Source organism: Brachypodium distachyon, chromosome 5 (genome assembly GCF_000005505.3).
Source record: "Brachypodium distachyon strain Bd21 chromosome 5, Brachypodium_distachyon_v3.0, whole genome shotgun sequence".
In the NCBI taxonomy this organism is placed as follows: domain Eukaryota; kingdom Viridiplantae; phylum Streptophyta; class Magnoliopsida; order Poales; family Poaceae; genus Brachypodium; species Brachypodium distachyon.
Window position 1 is genome coordinate 8586988 of NC_016135.3, and position 24548 is coordinate 8611535.

At 57.2% G+C, this 24548-nt stretch overlaps 1 protein-coding gene across 1 annotated transcript; it reads right to left on the minus strand.

Annotated features, from left to right (window-relative positions):
• Positions 1-17250: 17250 nt before the first annotated feature.
• On the minus strand, positions 17251-23465 carry LOC104585541 (mucin-1-like). The gene is made up of 5 exons (XM_014895650.1): positions 23184-23465; positions 22007-22772; positions 18178-18270; positions 17761-18098; positions 17251-17622 (listed from the first exon to the last, which is right to left on the minus strand). Exons 1-5 carry the CDS (start codon positions 23463-23465, stop codon positions 17251-17253), a joined length of 1851 nt encoding a protein of 616 aa, XP_014751136.1.
• Between the last annotated feature and the right edge of the window lie 1083 nt (positions 23466-24548).

Here is a 24548-nt window from a genome sequence, read left to right on the forward strand (position 1 = left end):
CACTCCAGAAGAGACGGCTTGCGTCTAGGAAGCCATCAACTCTGGAGTGGCCATAACCAACCCTACCGCCGAGAGTTACAACTCTTCAACAGTTGTCTCCTCAAGGCTCGTGGGGATCTGGCTAAAGAAAGACAGGACCTCGATCTGGCGAGGAGGCAGCACGAAGCACGAGCACGATGAACGATTCGAGAGGGCTCGCTCAGCGAGTCATCTCGCGACTCGTCTCCTCGCAGGTGTACTCACCGCAGGACCTGACTCAACAGGGCGCTAGCGGGCGGCCGAATGACTCGAAACCTTGACGCGAGTTTCCTGTCGGTCGATGATCGTGGTGACATGATCCCCAAAACCCCACAAGCTGCCATCCTCGCGGCTGGTACCTATCTTCGGACGATTCAACCGCCGGAAGGAGACACGCGATCTGACGTCCACAAGCAGATCCTGGCGAGCTTGAACAAGGCGGGAGCCTCCTGCGTCAGCCAGGAGCCACTCGACCGAAGGACAAGCCGGGTCAGGACTCCACCTCTCGACGCGACTCGTCGAGAACACCGTTCACCCCGACCGAGGCAAGAACCCCATCCAGCACGGGAAACACCTCCTCGGGTCGATGAACGCGACCGCAATCGCCGAGTCGATCATCGTGATTACTCGTTCGAGTCAGATCTCGACTTCGACGTATGCGGAGCACCATGCTTCAGCTGCCGCATCCGTCGCACCCGGATGCCGCGAAACTTCAAACCTCCGTCCGACTTGGCCAAGCCGACGGCACCCTGGAATCCGCTGCCAGGGTGGTTCCTGCACCACTGCCATGCAGTGCATACAGCTCCAACTCAAGGGGCTGGCGCGCACCTGGCTAAACAGCCTTCCGAGTGGAGAGATTGCCTCCTGGGATGAGTTGGTGCAAGCTTTTACTTGAAATTTCAGGTCAACATACAAGCGTCCAGTCTCCCTGGAAGAACTCCAAGCCTGCTCTCAGCGAGATGGCGAGTCCATCTGCTCCTACATCCAGCGGTGGACCAACACCAAGCACGCGGCCGAGGAGATCTCCGACGAAAGCGCAATCGACGCATTCAAGCGAGGGCTCCGACGAGTTGAGCTCAAAGAAGAACTGGGTCGAGTCTGACCTGCTACCATCAACTACTTGATGGAGATAGCGAACCGGTGGGCTGATGGCGAAGACTCGGTACGCAATGAGCGACGCCGATCCCCCAATGTTGACGACGACCGCGGCCACGAGCGTAGGAAGAAACACAAGGGCCGCGCCTTCAAAGAAGCCAACACCCCGGACTTCGTCGCAGCTGGCTTCGGCTCCAGTGAAGGGAGGAGCCACTCCGGCGGGTTCTCTGGAGCCGATAAGCGCAAACCGCAGTGGCAACGAAAGCCACGTGAAGGAGGGCAGCCGACTCTCGCCCAGCAGCTGGCGGCTCCCTGCCCCTTTCACGCCTACAAGGATGAACAAGGCAACGTCAAGCCAGGTCATTCACTTATGGACTGCAGGCGTCTTAAGGAGCGGCAGAGCGAAATCGCAAGAACCCAGCAGGCAGCTACAAACGCTAGATTCCAGTAGGTACCAGGCACTCACCCATACGCAAGCACGAGCATGGCTGTACCTCAGCCACCTCCCATACCAGGAGCTTTGGCCATTGGTGCACCGCCACCTCCACCACTGCCGGCAAATTTCGCCGGAGCAATTCATCCTGTCCAACGTGTGCCGCCATCAGAGCCTGCGCCCGTTACTGAGGAGTACTATCCCACTCCGGTGGGCCATACCTGCATGATACAAGCAGCTACCACAGCCGAAGGAGCATGGGAGGAGGCGCAGCAACTCGAGTCGATGAGCATACGTACTTGTTCGCCCGCCACCCCAACCGTCGCTCAACCAAACGCAGTCGGACATACTCATGACGACTCCACTTTGCTCCACGAGCATCTCCACGGGGACCACTTAGTCCTGCACCGGGCAAACCAGGTTGCCGACTTAACCCTCAGGCACTCGACCTGATAAAGGGAGCATGAAGATCTACGACCCAAGAGGAGCGGCGCGTATCCACACTTATCCTTTGTATTATTTCATTCCTTGACGTAAACCCCTGTCTTAGGATGCTTTAATTTTTTAGCCTTGCTATGCTTTGTTTTCTTCCTCGACTATGTACTCCGGTACACCACAAAGATATTATTCATCTACTGAGCATCAAACAGTCTTGGCCGCACCTCTCACTCGGTAGCTGCGTCCAATCGACTCATCAAATAGTCTCGGCCGCACCCCTCACTCGGGGGCTGCGTCCAATCAACTCATCAAATAGTCTTGGTTGTGCCTCTCATACGAAGACTGCGCCCAATCGACTCATCAAATAGTCTCGGCCGCACCCCTCACTTGGGGGCAGCGTCCAATCGACTCATCTAATAGTCTTGGCCGCGTCCAATCGACTCATCAAACAGTCTTGGCCGCACATCTCACTCGGGGGCTGCGTCCAATCGACTCATCAAATAGTATTGGACGGGCCAATCGATCCATTAAATAGTCTTGGCCGCACCTCTCACTCGGAGGCTGCGTCCGATCGACTCATGGATAAATTCTGATCCCACTACTTACGGGAAAATCAAGACACAAACAAAATGCCGCCTGAATTCGGCTGATTATTTCGTATTAGGCTTATTTGCTACTCTACAGCAACTTATAATACGAGTTCAGGACATCTACATCTGCTCGTCAGTTATTATATTTCCTCATGGAATTTCATCTCAGTATCTTTACAATCGGGATCCCACACTCCAAAGGTACGCATTTTAGTTGTTTTTGCACTTAAAATTCTGACATTACAGACACATTGGAAGCAAAAGGCACTTGGGTCTGCAAACAGTCGTGCATAGACCCGGGGGCTACTCTCGTCGGGAGCGCTGGTCGCGCACCCGACAGGCCCCAAGCTTACAGAGAGCCAGACCCGAATACAAAATCCGGTTCAGCCGATTCTTGACTCTTTCAGCTTCAGCATGCGGCTCTGTCACAATCCCTAGCCAAAAAAAGGGGATGATTAGTCAAAGGGCACTTTCATCAAGGACTATAGCAAGAAGAATTATTCATACCTCTGAGATCAAGACTCAGCTTTGCCAATTCTCCAAGAAGAAAGTCCTCTCGACTTGAAGCACCTTGAGTTTCGACTGAAGCATAGCAATCTTGCCACAGGCAACCAAGACCTGACGCTCCGCGTACCTCAATTGCATGCGCATCACTTCAAGATCATCCGAGGAACTCATCGCAAGCGCCCCACTCCTTGGGCTGGATTTAAACCTGAGTCTGTGCCTGACTATTTATAGTCAACCGCACACTCGGGGGCTACTCCCATCGGGGTTCAAACCGGGTTCATACCCAACTCCTACCGGAAATCAGAATTCCAATCAAATTCATCACCAGGATTTATTGGGAGAACATAGGCATGACTCAGGTCAAGTTCTAGATAGCGGATCTTCACAAACGAAAGCGCAATCTTGGCTCCCCTCACCAGTAGGAGTCGAAGTTGCTCCCTGATAGCCACCCCGTTCTGGAATTTCTTCATCAACTCTCCAAGAGCTAAAGGAGCATCCCTCAATGGCCAAAGAGAGTGATAAATCAGTACTAGCGCATCTCTCCACAAACCAAAGTACTCCCGGACTTTCTCGACTCGAACTTTGAGTAGCGCTAAATCATGACCCCTCGCTCGATCTGACCATAAAGAGGAGCGGTTGTCCGTATGACGAGCATTGAGAATGCCTTTCACTCGATCTTGCTCGTCACGTGAGTCAAGTTGGAAGCCTGCGCGTAAAGCAGGTCATCATCTAAAGAAGTCAAGATGCTACTTCAACTCGAAAGGAATAAGCTCTTACATTGGAGTTCAGCACTGAAGTCACGAAGCTGCGAGAAGACAAGCTCCTCCCGATTTACAGCTGCCTTCACTTTGCTCCGGGCAATCTGGATCTCGGCGGCGGAATTCCGCGCCCGTGTCACAGCATCCTTGGCCTGAGCTTCAGCGTCCCTCAGGCGTTTTTGCAAAAATTCCAGTTCACTCTTGGCTCTTTCTAGAGCCAATGAGTCAGTCACTCCCTTCGGCTGCCGAGTCCTCATCGTCTGAGTCGCACTCGTTGGAGTCGTCGAAGGCGCTGACTCCCTGCCTACTGGAGGAGTCGACGTGTCCCGCGCCAGATTCTCCTTGGTCAACTCTCTCACCATCGGAGGACTCGGCGCAGGGTCGGCCCTCTGCACAAGGAAAAATTCACTCACATACTGCAGCAATCGAAGAAATCACGACAATGATTTTTCGGGCCTATCATAGCGAGGCATACTATGATTATCAACGCAAGGTTTATTATTTCAGGATTTCATTCAAAGATCTACAAGTATATTGCTTACAAAAGCAAGGCCAAAAAGACTACGACATTTCTAGAAATCATCTTCACCAACCTCTTGGTTTGCCGGGTCGCCTAGCTGCTGGGCCCAGACACCTAACAATTCTCTGCTAAGAGAGACGTAAGGCGTCATGTCGACTTCCTCGCCAGTCTTCGGTCGAGGAGGTCCAGCCGCCACCCGGCGCAATAGGTCTTCATAGCAGAAATATCAACTCAGCTCCTGCAATGTTCTGAGTGCAATGATAGTTCCCCAGCGGACCAGGTAACGACTCCGGGATCGGTTGGCTCGGGAGCATCTTCCTCGCAAGGCTAGACAGTAGCCTCATCAACTGGCGCAGCCTGCTCTTGGCCTCAGCATTCACGGCCTCAACTGCCTCGAGGGTTTCAGATATTGGTCTCCTCCTCGGATCAAATTGGACCTCGGCATCCGGGTCAAGTGCTCCTATATAGAAAGGAGTCACGCTCAGAACCAGCATCGACTCGCAAGAAAACAGAATACAGATTAACTGACTTACCAGTAATGGAGCGTATCGCACTGTCTATACGATCACTCCAAATCCCTTCTCGCTCCTTCTCTGCAGCGAGTCGGGAGTCGGCGGCCTTCTTCGCCTGGCGCCCTTCAGCCGCCAATTCTTTGGATGACTCTGCCGTCACAGCAAAGACCAAGTATTGGAGTCAGCAGCTCAATCGACTCATGAAGCAAACCTGTCATCTACACACTCACCTTTGGCAGCCAACAACTCGGTTTGGCACTTATTCAATTATGATTGAAGACAATCACGATCGGCCTTCATCGCCTCGAATTGATCGATAAACTCCATCATGGAGGAAACGATCGGCTGCAAATACATTGGAGTCATCTTCTTTGACTCTTACTCACGTCGGGAGGACAAACAAAAACAAAAACTCTCGTCATACGTAAAGGCTTACGTGGCGGTTTGAGGAGGATACACCAGTTGATGTGGTCACCTCAATATTCTTCAGTTGAGCCTGAGGTTGAGTCAATGTGCCTTGTTGACTCCCTCCGCTCATCCCCAGTGGACTCTCTTCCCTTACGTGGCGTGTTGAGGATGACGGGCCAGTTGAGCCCCTCACCTCAACAACTTTCAGCTGAGCTTGAGGTTGAGTCGACTCGTCATGTCGACTCCCTCCGCTCATCCTCGGTGGACTCCTTTGAGTTGCTGCCCCATGGGAGGCAGAAGAACATGAGGCCTTCGGGTCCAACTCCACATGAGCGTCAACTTGAGGCACAGTCTTGTCACCCACCACAACTGGGGCACTGGAATCATTTTCAACAGTGTGAAGACTAGTGAAGAACAAAGCCAGAATCAGTGAAGGCCAAAAACTCAAAGTTGCTTACCTGTTTCGAGTGACATTGGCGAGGAGGCCATAGCGACGCCTGGGACCAATCCTACGTGTCCTGACCCTCTTTGACTAGTCAGACGCCTCAGCAGAGGACGCCTCTCGGGTCCATTTGTTGCTCGGCTCCGTGTCAGCACCCTCCCGTCCAAGTGTCTCAGGAGCAAGGTGGCCGGCTTCACCACCCATCTCATGCGTCGCATTTCCCTTTCTAGAACTCAGTCTCTTGGCTCGACTGCCTCTGAGAGTCGATTTCGGGATTTTTCACTTCCGGCAAGTAGCATGGATTTCGGAAAATAATCCAGTTACAAGGTACCCAACATGGGTCTATTCCAAGCAAGGGACGTGGGATTACCTTTTCTCCAGAGAAGCGAATCCGATCTTGGACCAACAGTTCTTCTTCTTCAATGGCGGCAATCTGATCGCGATTTTCCTTTTCCGCCACTCGACCGCCTGCGGTGCTCGCATCGGAATCAGCGGCTATCTCTTTGTTCTTTTCCATCTTCCCACGCCTAGCCGAATCTAATCTCACTTGCACTCAGTCAAGTTTGAGCTATGGGCGCTAGGGCGAGAGGAAGGAGAAGGGGTAAAAGCTAATCTATCCCTGGACTTCTCAAACTGGGCTAAGCTTTTGAATCCGGGCCACCTGATTTTGATTCATGGCCACGCGTCTCACATCCAGTGGAATGCGAAGAGACAAGTGTGGGAAACAAACCGCCCGCCTTCCGGGCTCAAGGATCAGGGAGGCCATCATTACGCCTCATTTACCGCACATTGAGCGGTCATTTCTCCACTGATGCACGTCAACAGTGCCCCTAGCTGTCAGGCTAGACTGCGCCTGGGTCATTTCAATTGACTAGGGGTGATTCTCCAAATTTACAAGGTACGTCACCTGTGACGATTTTCACCCAGCATTACTTTTTCGACTCGACAGTCGATTCTATTATCTATTCACACAGCACTTCTCATGATTGAGTCAATTGATTCTCGAGTCATCATCTTCGACTCCATGCAGTCGAAAAACTTGTTACATATAACCGAAAGAGGGTTGCATCTGCTGCATAAAAACGCCCACTATGCCATGTCCATGACATGCGAGTCGATTGTTCATAGTCGAAAAAACCTTTGAGTCATACCCGCTGCAGTTAAGCACTCAAAGATACGCTCATTGCGTACAACTAAGTCTCTAGGATCTAATCCTTGAGCCTGAAGTCGCACCAGTTGCGTCTCTTCAGTCAATATACGCTCATTGCATACAACTAATAGGCCCCTTCAATGGGCCTGGAGTCGCACCAGCTGCGCAAGCTCATTGCATGAAGGCAAGCCCCTTCAATGGGCCTGGAGTCGCACCAGCTGCGCAACTCTAGTTTATCCATGCTCATTGCATGAAAGCAAGCCCCTTCAATGGGCCTGGAGGCGCACCAGCCGCGCAACTCTAGTTTATCCATGCTCATTGCATGAAGGCAAGCCCCTTCAATGGGCCTGGAGCCGCACCAGCTGCGCAGCTCTAGTTTATCCATGCTCATTGCATGAAGGCAAGCCCCTTCAATGGGCCTGGAGCCGCACCAGCTGCGCAGCTCTAGTTTATCCATGCTCATTGCATGAAGGCAAGCCCCTTCAATGGGCCTGGAGTCGCACCAGCTGCGATACTCTAGTTTATCCGTGCTCATTGCATGAAGATAAGACACATGGATCATCTATTGGGCCTAGAACCACACCAGCTACGTTGTTCTAGTAATCCACATTCATTATGTGAAGATAAGACCTGTTACCAGGCCTGGATGCGCATCAACTGCGTTAATGTAGAAAGCTTCGATTGAGGGAACACTCTCTAGCCACACTCATTGTGTGAAGATAAGACTTATTATCAAGCCTAGATACGCATCAACTGCGTTTATCTAGAAAGTTTCGACTTGGGAATCATTTTCCTACAAACCACACTCATCGTGTGAAGATGAGTCACATTGCTAGGTCTGGATATGCATCAACTGCACATTATCCGGTAAATACCCTCTACAGGACTTCTCCTTCATTCACGTTCATAACGTGGCAACTTACGGGTTCTCTAATGAGCCAAGGAAACGCACCAGCTGCGTACCCCAATTATGCTCACAGCATTAAAATCATGACTCCTCACATACGAGTCGAGTACGTGAAACGTCAAAACTGGAATTCGACTCCGTAAGACCCCGTGGGCTGAGTCGAAACTCGCCAGTTGCCAGGTTCGAGCCTAGGGACTCGAGCCTGAAGGAGCTAATATAGCCTTTGCCCTAGCGCAATTAGCTGGATTCTACTTAACAAGAATTCCAGGCATATTATGCATTATCCCTATGACTCAATGTCGCACCAGTGGCTCCCGGGGTGCCACTGTTACACGACGCGTGGGTCGCATCGCTTGGTCCCTAGGAGGATCGCACCCCGGGTGGCAACGTGCAAGCCGCTTGGCAAGCTACTAGCCCGGCAGGGCTAGCGGGGCTTCGGGGGAGAGTTCCCGCCTGGGCACCTCCCGGGAAGGTGCTTGCCGGGAGGGACGCTCCCGGGCGCAGGTGTCCGCCGCGAGGGCGGGGCCGAGCAAACAGTGCAGCAGCGCCACGTGGGCGCGCGGCAGGCGCCCAGTGTGCGGGGTTGCCAGGACGAGGAGTGTAGCACAAGATGCATTTAATGAGCCGACAGGAGGGGGCACCCGTCTAGTTAGGCAAACAGTGGCTGCCCAGAGCTAGTGTTTAGGCCTTAGACCCCTAACTACAAGGCTAGTGTTCTTGCATGTCTGCCAGCGCACCGAGGAGGAACTGCCCAAGCTCCCTGCTCGCCACTTGTAATCCATGCACCGTGGCACCTGTGGTATCCCCTTGGCTATGAAAGGAGGACCCCCGCCAGCGGTCAAAGGGGGATAGTTGCATGGTTCACTAGTTGGTTCGCTGACCAACTGGAACTGCTTCACTAGCAGTAGCTCCGAAGTAGCAAGGGACACTTAGCCAAAAAAGAGAGCACCCGGGGGCTCCCCTCGGCAACTTGTAAGCACTTGTTCTTCTGTCAATACGAGATCAGACAAGTAGGACGTAGGGTTTTACACCTCCGGGTGGCCTGAACCTGGGTAAAACGTGTGTTCGAGCTCATTGCATGTTGTAGCGCTTCGCACCGGCCCCGCCGGCGAAGGGATCCCCATCGCCCACTGCCGAACCTAAAAAGGGGGTGTCCGCGCATCCCCGGTGTCAAAGCCCCATGCTGCGACATCTGGCGCGCCAGGTAGGGGGCGCGTGAGGATAGCTCGCCGGTGACCGCCGGCGGCAACGTCTACCCCAACATTGGCCTCGTCTTCCTCGACGACAGAGCCGGCCACCATAACCCCCAAGCGGGCTGGTGACTCGAGGATCGACCCGCGTGCGGCCCCATCGTGGCGTGCCACGCGCGTCGCAGGAGCAGGGTAATCCTGAACCCTCACGAGCACCGCAATCGCAGCTGCCACCCCCCCTCCTCGGCCGTCGGCAGACAATCCGCTGAGGGGGCTGGCGGCTCCCAGTGCCGGGGCAAGTCGCGCAAGCAGCCACGGTGCCGCCCACGCCGGCCAGCGAGTCGAATCGCGGGCCGAAGACACGCAGTGTCAGCTGCGCCAAGAGCACACCGCGTCACGAGCGACGCCGACGGGGTCGCACCCTGCGCACCCGAGCGCGTCCGGGGATAGAGCGGAGGGCAGTCGCTCGGGAAACCGGCAGCCTCCCGCCCAAACCCCGGCGGAAGCCATCATCGCCGCGCGCGTCATGGTGCGGTATGAGCCGCAGCAGGGCACGCGCGGCGCATGAGGCATGGAGCACGCAGCTGGATGTGCTCCTCGCGCTCGCCGCCCAACAGCCAGGGGGCGAGGGTGGCCCGGCAGGCTCAGGCCGCGGGCAGAACCCGGGGCGCGGTGACACGCCCCACGCCTCGCGACAAGGGGAAAATCCTCCCCCCAGGGAGGCCCGGGAGGCGGGGACCCGCAGGGGTCCTCGGACTCGTCACCCACCGTCACGCGGGGTGACGCGCGCGGCATCTTGAATGCCCGCCAGCAGGAGGATCTGCGGCAGCGCCTGGAGCGCAGGCGCCGGCGCGAGGTAGAGCGCCAACGCCCGCAGGAGCAAGAGGATGCTCCTATGGGCCCCCAGAACGGCTGCACTGCGTCCACGCGCGAGCTGCGGCGGGTGACATGGCCCCGCAAGTTCCGAGCACCCGCGCTCGGTACATACGATTTCCTTCTTACCTACACGTTAGGGATGCATGCCATCGGCACCGACGACAAGGTCAGAGCCAACTGGTTTCTGATGGTCCTGAAGGGTTCAGCGAGAACCTGGCTGCTCAACCTGCCCGCTGGGTCCGTCGCCACTTGGGCGGACCTGCGCGAGCAGTTTGTTAGCACGTTCCAGGGCGGCTATAAGCGTCCGGGAACCATGGCGGAGCTGCACACCGTGGTGCAGAGGCCGGGGGAGACGTTGCGAAGCTTCGTCAACCGCTTTTCAAACCTCTCCTACTCCATCCCGGAGGCGGAGGCCGCCGCCATCATCAACACCTTCGCCATCCACGTCCGTGACCCCAAGATGTGCGAGAAGCTGAGCACGCATCGGATCCGTACGATGCAGGATCTGTACGCCCTGGCGCATAAGTGTGCCATGGCCGAGGAAGGGCGTTTAGCGCCCGAACTTGCAGCTAAAGCTGCCGCGAGCCGAGGAGAGGGTTCGCAGAAGAAGAGTTCCCGCAAGCGCGCGGGAAGCAAGTCCTCGCTGCGGAGTCGGGGGCTACCGCGAGGCCCGCAAAGAAGGCCTCGCCGGGTGGTGGGTCTAGCGGCAAGTAGGGCGACACGTCCCGCTGGCCAATCCACGCCAACTCTACCCACGACGCACAGGACTGCCGCATCCTGCAGGGTATCAAGCAGCGGCGCAAGCAGCGCCACGAGGAGCGCCAGCAACCGACGCCTGCTTCAACTGTGGCGACATCGGGCATCTCTCCCGAGATTGCCCGAACGACCCCAGAGCGGAGCCGAGGCCTGCCGGCGGTGGCGCCGGCAGGGAGGAAACCCAGGGGGGACGCGGCCAGGACTGCGCTGGTAGGGAGCGCCCTCCCCGGGGATGGGACAGGGCTCGTGCTGAGGAGCAGCGCGAGTCCGACTGCACTGGCGGCGACGAGCCGGGCTTCCAGGAGCCCCGCGGCGTCGCCTGCATCCATGGGGGAGCTTACGCTCTCCCATCTCACGCTGCGGTAAAGCGCCTCACCCGGGAGGTGTGTGCGCTGTTGCCGGATGCGGAGCCACAGCAGCCGCTGAAGTGGTTCCACGTCCCGATCACCTTCAGCTCCGAGGATCACCCAGCGCGGCAGCTGAGTTCAGGGGTCATACCCTTCGTGGTTTCACCGATCATCAACAACATGACGGTGACCAAGGTATTGGTGGACAACAGAGCGGGGTTGAACCTCCTGTCCGCCAAGTTGGTGGAGAAACTCCAGTTGTCGGTAGAGCAGCTGAAGCCCACTGACCCGTTTCGGGGAGTAAACCCCGGGATCGTGCGCCCCCTGGGGCGCATCACGCTGCCGGTGACCTTTGGGACCTGGGATAGTGTTCGACATCGCGCACACCCTGTTGCCCTACGACGGGATCCTTGGTCGGCCGGCGCTTATCAAGTTCATGGAGGCGACCCATTGCACCTACAGCGTGATGAAGATGTCGTCCGTGTACGGAGTCCTCTCCATCAGGTGCGACCTCAAGGATGCGGCCTGGTGCGTTCGTGAGGTCGTCAGGGCCGCCGCCGCAGCCGACGCCGGTGACGACGGCGTTGCCGGAGGTGAAGGGTCATCGGGCGACGGCCCGGCAACTAAGAAGGCCTGCGCTGCCCCGCAAAAGCTTGCTGGGGGAAGCGCCGGCTCAAGCTCGTGCGTCGGCAAGGGCCAAAAGCTCAGGGAGGAGGCCACCAAGGTGAAGAAGCTTACTGCCGAATAGGAAAGCGCCCTCATCACTTTCCTCTGGGAGAATGCCGACGTGTTCGCTTGGGAGCCGTCGGACCTTCCCGGAGTCCCTAGGGAGGTGATTGAGCATCGACTCGCGGTGCGCCGGGACGCCCACCCTATCAAGCAGAAGATCCGTCGGCAAGCGCAGGAGCGCAAGGATTTCATCAAGCAAGAGGTGGACAAGCTCAAGGCTACGGGGGCCATTAGGGAAGTCTTGTACCCCACTTGGTTAGCTAACCCTATAGTAGTACCCAAGGCGGGAAATAAGCTACGCATGTGTGTAGATTTTACTGATCTTAACCATGCATGTCCCAAGGATCCTTTCCCTGTACCCCGTGTCAATCAAATAGTTGATTCCACTGCTGGGTGTGACTTGCTGAGCTTTTTAGATGCTTTTTCTGGCTACCATCAAATTAAGATGGCAGTCGAAGACGAGGAGAAAACGGCATTCATCACCCCGGTTGGCTGCTATTATTATACATGCATGCCTTTCGGGTTGAAGAACGCGGGCTCAACATTCCAGCGCGCGCTGCGCGAGTGTTTGGGACCCCAGCTAGGCCGCAACGTGGAGGCCTAGATGGACGATATCGTCATCAAGTCAAGGCGCGGGGTGTCACTGATTGATGACCTACGGGAGACGTTTGATAACCTCCGCAGGATCAAACTCAAATTGAACCCTGAGAAGTGCACCTTCGGTGTAGACTCGGGCCAGCTTTTGGGTTTCTTGGTTTCACACAGGGGGATACAAGCCAGCCCACAGAAGATAGAAGCTATCGAGAAAATGGAGGCTCCCCGCAAGGTGAAGGATGTCCAACGCCTCAATGGCTGCGTTCCCGTGCTGGGCCGTTTCATCTCAAGGTGGGGCGAACGCGCCCTGCCTTTCTTCAAGGTGATGAAGAAAAAGGGTCCGATTGATTGGACCCCCGAGGCCGAGGCGGCGTTCCAGGATCTCAAGCAATACCTGAAGTCACCGCCCGTCCTCGTCGCCCCCAAGCCGGGCGTGCCGCTGCTACTCTACTTAGCGGCGGCTGACCAGGTGGTCAGCTCGGTGCTGGTTGCCGAAAGGGAGGAAGACGTTCCGGGGACTGAGGCTGCGCGGCAGGGGGCTGAACGGCCCCCGGCAACCACCTTGAACCCAGAGACCACCCCCGAGCCGGCAGCTTCGGCACCGCGCAAGTGGCTCGTGCAGCACTCGGTGTACTTCGTCAGCACGGTGCTGCGCGACGCCCGTACGAGGTACCGCTAGTGCATAAGCTCCTGCTGGGGATTCTGCTCGCGTCCCGCAAGCTGCGCCACTACTTCCAGGCGCACCGCATCACGGTGGTGTCGGGGTTCTGCCTTGAGCGAGCCCTCACCAACCGTGAAGCCACCGGGAGGGTGACCGAGTGGAGGATGGAGCTGTCGGAGTTCAATCTGCACTTCACCAACTCCAAGAGCATCAAGAGTGTGGCCCTGACGGACTTCGTTGCGGAGTGGACGTCGACGGGAGTAGAAGAGGAGGAGCCGAAGATCAGCCTGCCAGGCAAGCTAGACGAAGGCCACTGGATCTTGTACTTCGACGGCGCGATCAGCCTTCAGGGAGCCGGCGCTGGGGTCATCATCGAGTCACCGACGGGGGATTAGTTGAGGTTTGCTATCCAACTCGATTTCCCGAACTCCACTAACAACACGACAGAGTACGAGGGTTTGCTCGCCGAGTTGCGGGCAGCAATCGCCCTGGACATCAAGCGCCTGGTCGTTCGCGGGGACTCCCAGCTCGTGATCAACCAGGTCAACAAGGACTACGACTGCCCGTAGATGGCACCGTACGTGGAGGAAGTTCGCAAGCTAGAACGCAAGTTCAAGGGTTTGCGATTCGACCATGTCAAGCGGAAGGGCAACTTCGCGGCTGACGAGCTGTCCAAGATGGCAGCAGAACGCCGGAAGCCTCCGGCGGGGGTGTTCTGCCACAAGCAGGTGGCGTCTTCGGTCGCCCCCAAGCCGGTCGCCGGGGAAGCCCCTCCAACAACCGAAGGAAACCCCGCAACAGCTGACGTAGCGGCATGCGTTGGCAGGGAGAACCCTCCCTGGGCGGTGGAAATTGCCCGTTACCTGAAGAAGGGAGAGGCCCTCCCGGAAGACAACGTCGCCGTGGAGCGAGTGGCCCGGCAAGCCAAAATGTACACCGTGGTAGATAGGAACCTCTACCGCACGCGTGCGAATGGAGTTAAGCTCCTCTGCGTGCCCCAGGACGAAGGGCGCATACTGTTGGAGGAGATACATCGAGACACATGCTCCCACCATGTGGCCTCCCCGGCGCTGGCCGGCAAGGTGTTTCGGCACGGTTTCTACTGGCCCATGGCCCTGGCGGGGGCTCAAGACGAGAACCTTTGACAAGCTCAAAGGCCACGAGAAGTACTGGATCGAGGAGCTCCAGCCCGTGCTGTAGTCGATCAGGACCACACCTAGTCAGGCAACGGGCGAGACTCCTTTCGCCCTTGTCTACAGGGCAGAAGCGGTGCTGCCCCTCGAGCTCAAGCACGGATCACCCCGGGTACGCGCGTACGGCAACTCCAGCCAACACGAGCAAAGGGTTGACGATCTGAACTTCATCGAAGAACTTCGATGCCGGGCTGTTGTGCGAGCTGCGCGCTACCAGCAGGGACTCCGTCATTATCACGACAGGCGAGTCCGTCCCCGAGGGCTCGAGAACGGAGACCTTGTCCTGCGCCGGATACAAGGAACGAAGGCCGGGAACAAGTTGACTCCGAAATGGGAGGGGCCCTTCCGGGTAGTACAGGTGACCAGGCCAGGGGCTGTCCGGCTAAAAACCGAAGAAGGCTTGCCGGTGCAAAATAGCTGGAATATTGAGCACTTCCGCAAGTTCCACCCATGAAGCGGCGGAGCCCGACCCTCAGGTGATGCCGCCGATGCATACCTCTCGAACTAGTGTAACCGGGCAACCCCCATGTGTAAACCACTAGTTACTGTGAATAAAGATAAGTGCTTTTTCTCGAATTTCAAGATTGCCTCGTTTATTTGCATGTTCCTCCCCCTTCTGTCTCCTGCTCTAGGTGCACAGAAGTCTCTTTTCATACTTGGTTGTGAGCAGGGGGCTGCCGGAGCCTCAAAAACGTTAACCCATTGCCGGATCATTCCGGCACGGGGCATGCAGTTGCCGGGCTTCCCGCAGCGTGCATCAGCAGTCACTGTGTCTGGGAAATCATTAACCCGTTGCCGGATCACTCCGGCACAAAGCATGCACGTTGCGGGCAATTGCCGGGCTTCCCCCAACGTGCATCACGCAGTCGCTGCGTCTGGGAAATAAAAGTGCTCACATCCAAGCTTGGCATCGACCCTTCTGTGCCCGTGGGCTGGGAGGCAGGAGAGTTATCCATACTGCTCTGTCTTTTCATGAATTTCGAAAAAAAATTGCAGCATCTAATGTGCAGGGTATAGGTGGAATCTCGCACACTGTAATGCTCGTGGATCTCCCACAGGCCGCGGCGTGTAGCGGCTCCTTGTGGTATGGAGTGACCGCATCACGAGGGACTCGCCGCACTTCGAGGCCCCTGATTCAGGAGGGAGCCGCCACGTGTGCCATAGCAACTAGGCATGCAGAGTGGCGAACACTGTACCACACTTCAAAGGGCGTGGAGCCGCGTGAGCTGTGGTGATTCGGCGTGCGCGGTGGCAAGCCCCTCCCCTGCGCCTATAAAAGGGGCGTCCCGGCCATGGGGCGGCTCAGAGCGAAGCAAAGGAAGGGGCTACGAAGGCGAGCAGTGCTGCAGAGGCGCGATGGTGGCTCATTCCTCCAGCGCTCACTGCCGGCGGGTGCACGGCCATCGCGTCCTTGTCGCGTCCCTCCACCGAGCCCACGCTGAGGGGTGCCACAGAGACACGGTGGTGGTGCATCCCACCTGCGCTCGGCACCGGCGGGTGCATTGCCGCCGTGTCCTTGCCACACCTCCCCTAGCGAGCGGCTCCGGGGCGAGGGTTGCCGCGGAAACACTATGGTAGTGCATGCCATCAGCTTTCAGCACCGACGGGTGCACTGTCGTAGTGTCCATGCCGCATCCCTCCAGAGGGTATCTCCCCAGGCAGCGAGGGCTGCCGCGGGGACACCGTGATGTCTTCACCACCCGCGTCTGCCGGTGGTGGCGAGGATGTCAAGACGTCCTACTGCACCCCTCGGAACAGGTTTCCTCCGAAGGCAAAGGCTCTTCCGAAAGCGAGGGTTGCCGCGGAGACGCGGCGGTAGCATCGTCATCGGCGCTTGTCGCTGGCGGCGATCCTGCCGTAGCGTTCCTGCCGCATCCCTCAAACAGCCTCTCTCAAGGGCGGTGTTCCAGGCGCACCCCTCTGGCAAGCATACCGAGCATGGGACCGAACGAAAAGCTAAGTGCTTGAACCTGAACGATAGACTTTCTGAAAAACTAAACGTAACTGAACGCTGCCTCGCTAAGTGTGGTCCCGAAACCTGCGTGTGGCCGGGGTGTTAGAAGGACGCTTGCGGGGGGAGTGCGCTCCCCGTGCGGCTTCCGGGTCCGTCCCGAGAGGGCATGCCTGGGAGTAGTTATCCCGCAAGCGGAGTGGCTCGCCGCTGCTGCTTGGCCCCAGGTCGGCACTGCGGGTCCGTCCCGGGTCCCTGGTCCGATTAAGTGTGTGGCACGCGAGTCCCCGGCAACACAAGGCACAACACACAAGGGCGAAGGGATCCACCCCATGAGGCAACCCCGGGAACAAGGAACAAGAATCAAGCAGAACTAAAGAACTGGATTAAAAAAAATAGCAAACGATTACATGGACTAATAAGACAGTAATTGTTCAAATGGCGACAAGCGCCACACTTGCAGGGAACGGAAACAAAAGAAGATAACACAAGGAAACGGCAAGGGCCGGCGAGGGCTGCGGCGAGGGGCCGGCGTCCTCCGCCGGGGGCTCCGAGGACGGCTCGGGGTCTGGCGTCCGCTGCATCCGCTCGACCACCTCGTCGACAAACCCACTCACCGCCTGAGTGTGGGTGGTTTCATCCTCGCTGTCCGACCAGGCGTCCAGCAGCGTCTCGAAGGGGAACTCCGGGTGTCGGAGGTGCACCCTCGGAAGGATCGTCCCGGCAACTTCCTGAGCGCAGTTGGCGACCTCGTCGACGCCGAACTTGGAGATCCAGACGTCGAGCGCCGCGAACTTCCCCACCAAGTCGGCAAAGAACGGGATCAGCGTGGAGACGTCCGTGCTATCCACTTCTGCGGCCTGCAGCTCGAACCGAGGCAGCAGGTCGTGCAACACTTGGGCAATCTTGAGCAGCTTCTCGGTCTTCAGCTGCCGCTGCCCGATCAGCATGCCGTGGTGGAGCCGGGCGTCGAGCGCGGCCTTCTTGGCCTTGCGGAGGCGGCTCGCCAGTGACGCGAGCTCCGCGGCCTTGGCCGCATTGTCCTCACCGGCCTTAGTGAGCTCCTCCCGGACAGCGGCCAACTCGGTCTCGAGCCGGGCCGCCTTGTCCTTGGCAGCGTTGAGCTGGATCTCATGCCAGGCTGCCGCAGCCACCGCACTTTCGGTGGCCTTGGTCTACACCTCCAGCTTGACGCGCAGGCCCTGGATCTGGCCGGCGTAGCTGGTGATCAGGTCGCTCTTCTCGTCAAGGCGGGCCTGGGCCATGGCGAGCGCCTTTCTGTGCTCCTCCTCAGCCTTCGCCTGCGCCGCCTTCAGCGAGTCCAGGGTTTCCTGGAGCTCAGCGCGCTGGGCCTCCAGTCGCCGGTAGAGCTCCTCTTCGAGGACGACCGGCGTGGTGGCCTCTTCCAGGGCTTCCCGGGCGAGGCGCACTTCCTCCCTGGCGAGGCGTGTCTTCTCCCGTAGCCAGGAGAGTTCCTGCCGCTCCTCCTCCGCAGCCAGTCGCACCTCGCCGAGCTGGCTCTTAGCGATCTTGTGGTGCTCCCTCACCTGGTTGAAGGAGGTGACGAAGGCCAGCTGCTGGTCCTTGACAGCGTCAATGAACCGGTGCCCCCGGTCGAAGATGCTCGGATCCCAAGTGATGGGATTACAAGCCACCCCGGCAAGGTTGCCGAGGTCGGTGCTGACGGTGGCGGCCGATGACGACGAAGCCCCCGCCGCCACCGTCTGGCTGGGCGGGGGGTCGTTCGCTTGCGGCGAAGCATCCTGCTGCTCCTCCTCCATGCCCACGGCAGGGGCCGCCTCCTGCTGGGTAGCGGAAGAATCCGCGCCGGCGGCGTCTGCGGCCGCTGGCACGTCGCCGGGCGCCGTTCCGGTGGCAACCGTAGTTGCCGCTGCCGTGGCCGCCGGCGCAGCAGGGCTTGTCGCGGGGGCTGCCTCCGGCTCCTTCGCCGTCCCCGTGATCACGACGTCGGAGTCGAGGTCAGTCACTGTAACACCTGCTTCCGGTGCGGGCACGCTTGGGCCTGCAGCAGCGGAAAAAGGTGAGAATCGGGAAGCTAAAAGAGTTGCCCGGAGGCAGACGCGGGGGCTCTGGATGAGTACCTTGCGGGGCCACTGGGCTTGTGGGGGGAGCCTCCCCCTCCTCCTCCGTCCTGGCAAGTGTCGCCAGGGGGTCTGTTGTGGGCGGAGTGTCGCCTGCGGAAAAGGAAGGTACAGCTGCAGGATTAACTGGCAAATGGAAGTGCAGGTAAAGAAGCAGGTAGGGTGTCGTACCTGTTGTCGGCGCCACCTCCATCGGGGCTGGGTCGCCGGCAGGTGCGGCGGCGGCGCCACCTGAAGCGACCGCCCCCGTAAAAGGGTTCGATCTCTGTGCTTTAGTGCTAGTCCCTGGATCGACTCACTAGCACACACAGTTTCAAGATGTAATATCATAGAACAAAGGTCTCAATATTACAACGTATCATCCAGAATATAAAAGGGTACTTACAACTCGCATAACCTCACGGATTAACTGGAAATAAAACAATTGTTTAGCAGCGAAAAACGGAAGATACAAGGGCACATCAACACCACGGTGAGAGCGTGTTGGAATGTAGGCCCGTAACCCAAACAAGTAGAACGTACATCTTACTCGTCGTCAGAGCTTCCTGCATCATTAAACGATGCAGCCACTAGGGTCAATACATTGATTGTATTGGCAAGATTCACTACAAGTTATATCATAATCTACCAAGTATATGCAGTATTTGGCAAGGTGGAGTTCAGGCTGTTTGCGTGGAAGCAGAACATAAATTACCCTACTACAAAGGAATGTTATAATAATGTTAACTAATGGACACGGGGTAGACACACCCATGCTCCTATTAACCTAGAGTACATTGAAGTGGATTCTTCAAGTGCTCCTACCCTATTCAAACCATTCATTTTATTTAAGAAATTGGAATGAGTGAGACTTTTTTTACAGCTCCACATCTAGTTGCTCAAAATGTCCGTTGCCGGGGACACAGCTAAGTACTTAGTTTTGACGCTCTCGAGAGTTTGTACACATTCCCCACAAGAAACCGACGTGTTAATCCCTTGCTGTCCTCAGGGTAGAGTAGCAACGGCATCGATTACGAGATTTTTAGAGGTAATTCCCTAAACCACGAGAGAATCACGCTCCCCCTACACGGCTACCTCAGTACAATTTTTCGAGTTTAGGTTCATACAACTTACTCTCGTCTCGCCAGAGACCATATAGCATTGTGGTTGTACTAGAAGCTTCTAAATAGGAAACTAGTCCAGTCTCGGTTACCCCAGGTGGCATTCCACATTTGCAACGTAGGCGCTCCCCGAATCCACGGAAGAGACGTCCATGGACGATCCATTCCTGAATCCACAGGAACTCGACTCAGAGGGACCCATAGAAATGGACCTGACGCCGCTAATCCTCAAAATACTCAAAGCAGCCCACCCAGGATGGTTCATTGAATTAGTTGTTTTGCCTTACATCTAACAAAAACATTTCATATAGCCAAAGGCATATCAATATCATAATGTAGTTATTTCCCCCACGATACTACCATAGCCTAGCATTCAACTAAAAACGATGGCAATTTGGTGGCAAGGTAATGGCGAGGGTAAACTATACTACCTGGGATTTATAGCTAGCATAGAGGTACGAGTAATAGTCCTATCAATGCATCTGTACCAACAACACTAATGCATAAGTATTTTAAAACAACAATAATAATGGGATATGATCAAAGTGAACTTGCCTTGTCCAAGGTTGTGATAGTTCTCGCACTCTTCGCAACAACAAGAAATACACTCCACACAATCTAAAATAAAAGAAACACACACAATAAACACAACATTCAATACAAAAACCATGCCATGATGCATACGCCAAGATGATGCACACAAAGGTTACTTCTAACGTACAAAGTTTCGTTTCTGTTTTGAAAAGGCTCTCAAAAGATTTGGACAGATTATACAACATCAAAGTGGTAATTAATATGCATGATACATGAATAGGGTTTAAAACAAAAGGTTGTGCGGCTTTTGCAACATAGAGCATTATTTAACTTGTATGCTATGATTATACACAAAATAATTTCTTCTCTGGTCCTAATGGATAGAGAACAAGTTTAAATAATTTTACAGCAAGATAACATGCTCAAAACTATTTTGAAACAATTCATTTGAAATTTAAACCATAATCAACCATTCTGTAAATAGCTACTGCCTAAGTTGTTCAAAACTGAAATTAGACAGTGCTAAAATATTCTACAAGTTGTGACGATTCCAGAATGGTGCGGAGCACAATTTTTGGAAAGACGGTTTGAAAGACATGATGCTTTGAAGTTACAAGGGCTTTTCTGCAAAAGTGCCTTATCCAAATCGGCCGAATTAAAATAAAATAAAATAAAACCAAATCTCGCCACGTGGCGAAACCTGACTGGCCCGGTTCTAGGGTTCCGGCCGGCGGGCGAGCTCGCCGGCGGCGGCGCGGGCAGGCGGCGCAGGGCGGCGCGGCGCGGGCGAGCAGCTGGGGCGGCGCGCGGCGCGGGGCAGCGCAGCGCGGCAGGAGGCGGGTGCGCGGGCGGCGCGGGGCGCGGGAGCGCGCGGGCTCACGGGGCGGCGGCGCGGGCAGGCGACGACGCGCGAAGGGGCAGGGGCCGCGCGGCGCGGGCAGGCGGCACGGCGGAGGGCGCGGGCAGCGTGGAGGCGGCGCGGGGCGGCGATCGGAGGTGGCGCGACGAGCGGGCGGCGGCCGGCGCTGAGGAAGATGGCCGGCGCGGGCGGCCGGAGGCGGTGGCGGCGGCCAAACGCAAAGGCGAGCGCGTCACGGCGTTCGGGACGGGGAGAGGAGAGAGGCTAGGGGAGTGGCGCGGGCGGATGCTCACCGGAACGACGGCAAAACGCGAAGAACGACGACGTCCGTGAAGAACTTTGGCAAGAAATTAAATCCTAACCGATGCGAAATTGGGCGAGCAGTTTGGGGGAATTGGTAGGAGTTCGGGGGCTTCGATATGACGCGCGGGGTTTCGGATTTGGTGGTTCGTGCGCGAAGAAATCGGAACGGATTCGTGGGCAGTTCACGGACGTGCGTGGCCGGATTTTTCGGACGGAGGTTGAAGATGACGCGTGGGTCCCACCGGTCAGGGAGAGCGGGCGGCTCGGGCTGGGCCGGTCCGGTTTGACCGGTTCGGTCCGGTTTGACCGGTTTTCTTCGGTTTTCCTTTTCTTTTATCTATTTTCTGATTTCGAACCTCAAAATTGATTCGGAGATCCAAATCACTCCAAATAAAATGCAAAAAAAATTGTAAAATCATATTTTCATATTATCTAACTTTTGGAACAAGAATTTCCTCAAAATAAAATATTTAAAAATACATTTGCCTATAAAATGGCTTTTAGGGCCCTTAGGTTATAAAAACAAATTATTTTTCAAAATACTTTCAAAAGCCAATTATGGGATAGCTTTATATATGCATTAAATCCCTTTTTACCACAATACCCTCATGGGTTAAAAATGCAAATACTCAAGAGCAAGATCAAAGCCCAAAATCAAATAAAAGCATTTTTGCAAAAGGGTTTTCTAGGCAAACTTTAGGGTTTTGAAATTGATCAAATGCAAGGGTGACATGATGCTTATGATATGCAATGCATATGAAGAATTTTGAAAATTGGGATGTTACACCACCGGTACCCTTGTCGGCCGGGTCGGTGCCGCTGCCAGCGTCCGTACACGCCTTTTTGGTTGGCGCGGCAGTCGGGGAATCGCCCCTCCCCCTCTTGCCGGTGCTTGCCGGCGAGTCGGCCTTCGGGGGGTTGCGCCGGAGTGCGAAGCCCGGGAAGAGCCCTCGCGCGGGCGGGGCTGTTGGCGCCCGTGGGGTCGCCGCGACCCGGGAAGCCGCGGGAACCGTCGAAGGAGCCGCCACGGTGCCGGGGGCCACTGCGGGTGTGTCTGCCGTCGCGGCCCCGGCAACTGCTGCTGGGGTAGTCGTCACCGGGTCGCTGGCGGTCGCCGCCAGGGTGGTCGCCGCCGCGGCGCCGGCTACCGCGGCGGGGCTGGTCGCTGTTGGGGTGCCGTCGGACGCCGTTGAGGTAGTCCCCGTCATGGAGCCGGTGGCCACCGCGGGGGCAGTTGCCGCCGCAGCCGCCGTGGACGTAGCCGCGACCGCTGCGCGCGCCCTTGATCTGCGCACGATCAGGGGCGCACCGACGTCGTCCTCCTCCTCGTCCATGGGGATGACTTCCCGGGCAGCGGCGACCCGGCCCGTCTCGTCATCGGAGGACGAGTCGTGGGCAGGCCGGCCTCCGACTCGCTCCCGCTCTCCTCCTGCGCCTGCTTCCCGTGGGGTGCGGGCGGAGGGGAGCGCAGGGACTGAGTGGGGGAATCGTCCATCAGCCCCCACTCTTTGCAGGGTGGGAAGGAGCCAATGATGCTGCTCAAGTCGGGGGACGCCGGCGTTGAGGGCGAAGACCCCCGGCGGCAACTTCGCGTAGGGAGCATCCTCGCCGGAGATCCCCCTCACGCACACCTGGAGCGACTCCTTGTCCATGCCCTCCTCGCGGAGGCGCGTCCTGTCTCCGGCCCCCGTGTACGCGCACGCGAGGAGGGAACGCCGCTGAAGCGGCGCGATGCGTCGGGTGATGAAGACCCGTGCCACGTCTAGGTCGGCGAGCCCGGCTAGCCGAAAGGCCTTGATCTTCTCCATGATGGGGAGGAGGTCGGCGTCACGGTGGTACCGGTCCCGCCAGCCGGGGACCTCCAGCGGCAACTCGGTGGGCGGAAAGATGAGCTCTTCGGGCTCATCCACTCGGACCCAACACCAGTCGCCCCGCCATTCCTTCTCGATCTTCATCTCCGACCGGACGATGAACTCGGACTTCATCCGGTCACGGGCGCGGAACACCACCCCCGACGACATCGCTTTCTTGTTCTCGATGCGGGGCTAGAAGTAGTGCCGGAACAACGCCACCGATGGCATTACTCCGACGAATCCCTCGCAGAGGAATTGGAAGATGGCAAGGAGGTCAAGGGACATGGGATGGAGCTGCACCACCCGCAGCTGGTATGACTCCATGAGCGCATGGAGGAACAGGGAGAATGGCGGCACCAATCCTGTGAGGATGAAGTGCCCGAACACCCGGAAGTCGGTGGACTGGACGACGGCGCCGGCGGGGAAGATCAGGGTCTTCCCGTGATCGTTGAAGTCCGAGGCAACGGTGTGCTGGAGCTTGCCCACCGCCTCGCCGTTGTAGCCGGGTCGGAAGAAGGCAAGTGTGGCCCGCATCTCTTGTTTCTTCAGCTCTTTCTCTTCGGCGGCCTTGGCTGCCGCCGCGCTCTTGCCCTTCGAGGGCTTCGCCTCCTTCCCTTTCCTGGGGGTGGAGGGACCCATGAGAGCGTGGGTGGGAGATCGGCAAGGCTCTCGGACGCAAGATGCGAAAAGATGGAGGAAGAAGGCTGGGAGGCTAAGTGTTTGCCCCCCGGCGCAGCAGTGAAGCTTTATAACTCTCCGCCGTGAAGAGGAGGTTACGGCGGAAATCTCGCACCCACCCCTTCGCCTGCAACGGCGGGGTCACTGGAAGACGAAGCGACACGGGCCCGAGACAAATCGGGACCCACGCGTCGGTTGGGGCGTAGCCCGGCAACCGGCCAGGGAAGGGTTCGCCCGGGAACAGGTGTTGCCGGCCCACGCCCGGGAGGTACTGTCGCACCAGTGGCACCCGAGGTGCCACCGTTGCACGACGCGTGGGTCGCATCGCTTGGTCCTTGGGAGGATCGCACCCCGGGCGGCAACGTGCAAGCCGCCCGGCAAGGCAAGCGGGGCTTCGGGGGAGAGTTCCCGCCTGGGCACCTCCCAGGAAGGTGCTCGCCGGGAGGGGCGCTCCCAGGCGCAGGTTTTCGCTGCGAGGGCGGGGCCGAGCAAACAGTGCAGCAGCGCCACGTGGGCGCGCGGCAGGCGCCCAGTGTGCAGGGTCGCCAGGACGAGGAGTGTAGCGCAAGACGCATTTAATGAGCCGACAAGAGAGGGGTTACCCGTCTAGTCAGGCAAACAGTGGCTGCCCAGAGCTAGTGTTTAGGCCTTAGACCCCTAACTACAAGATTAGTGTTCTTGCATGTCTGCCAGCGCACCGAGGAGGAGCTGCCCAAGCTCCCTGCTCGCCACTTGTAATCCATGCACCGTGGCACCTGTGGTATCCCCTTGGCTATGAAAGGAGGACCCCCACCAGCGGTCAAAGGGGGATAGTTGCATGGTTGACTGGTTGGTTCGCTGACCAACTGGAACTGCTTCACTAGCAGTAGCCCCGAAGTAGCAAGGGACACTTAGCCAAAAAAGAGAGCACCCGGGGGCTCCCCCCGGCAACTTGTAAGCACTTGTTCTTCTGTCAATACGAGATCAGACAAGCAGGACGTAGGGTATTACACCTCCGGGTGGCCCGAACCTGGGTAAAACGTGTGTCCGACCTCATTGCATGCT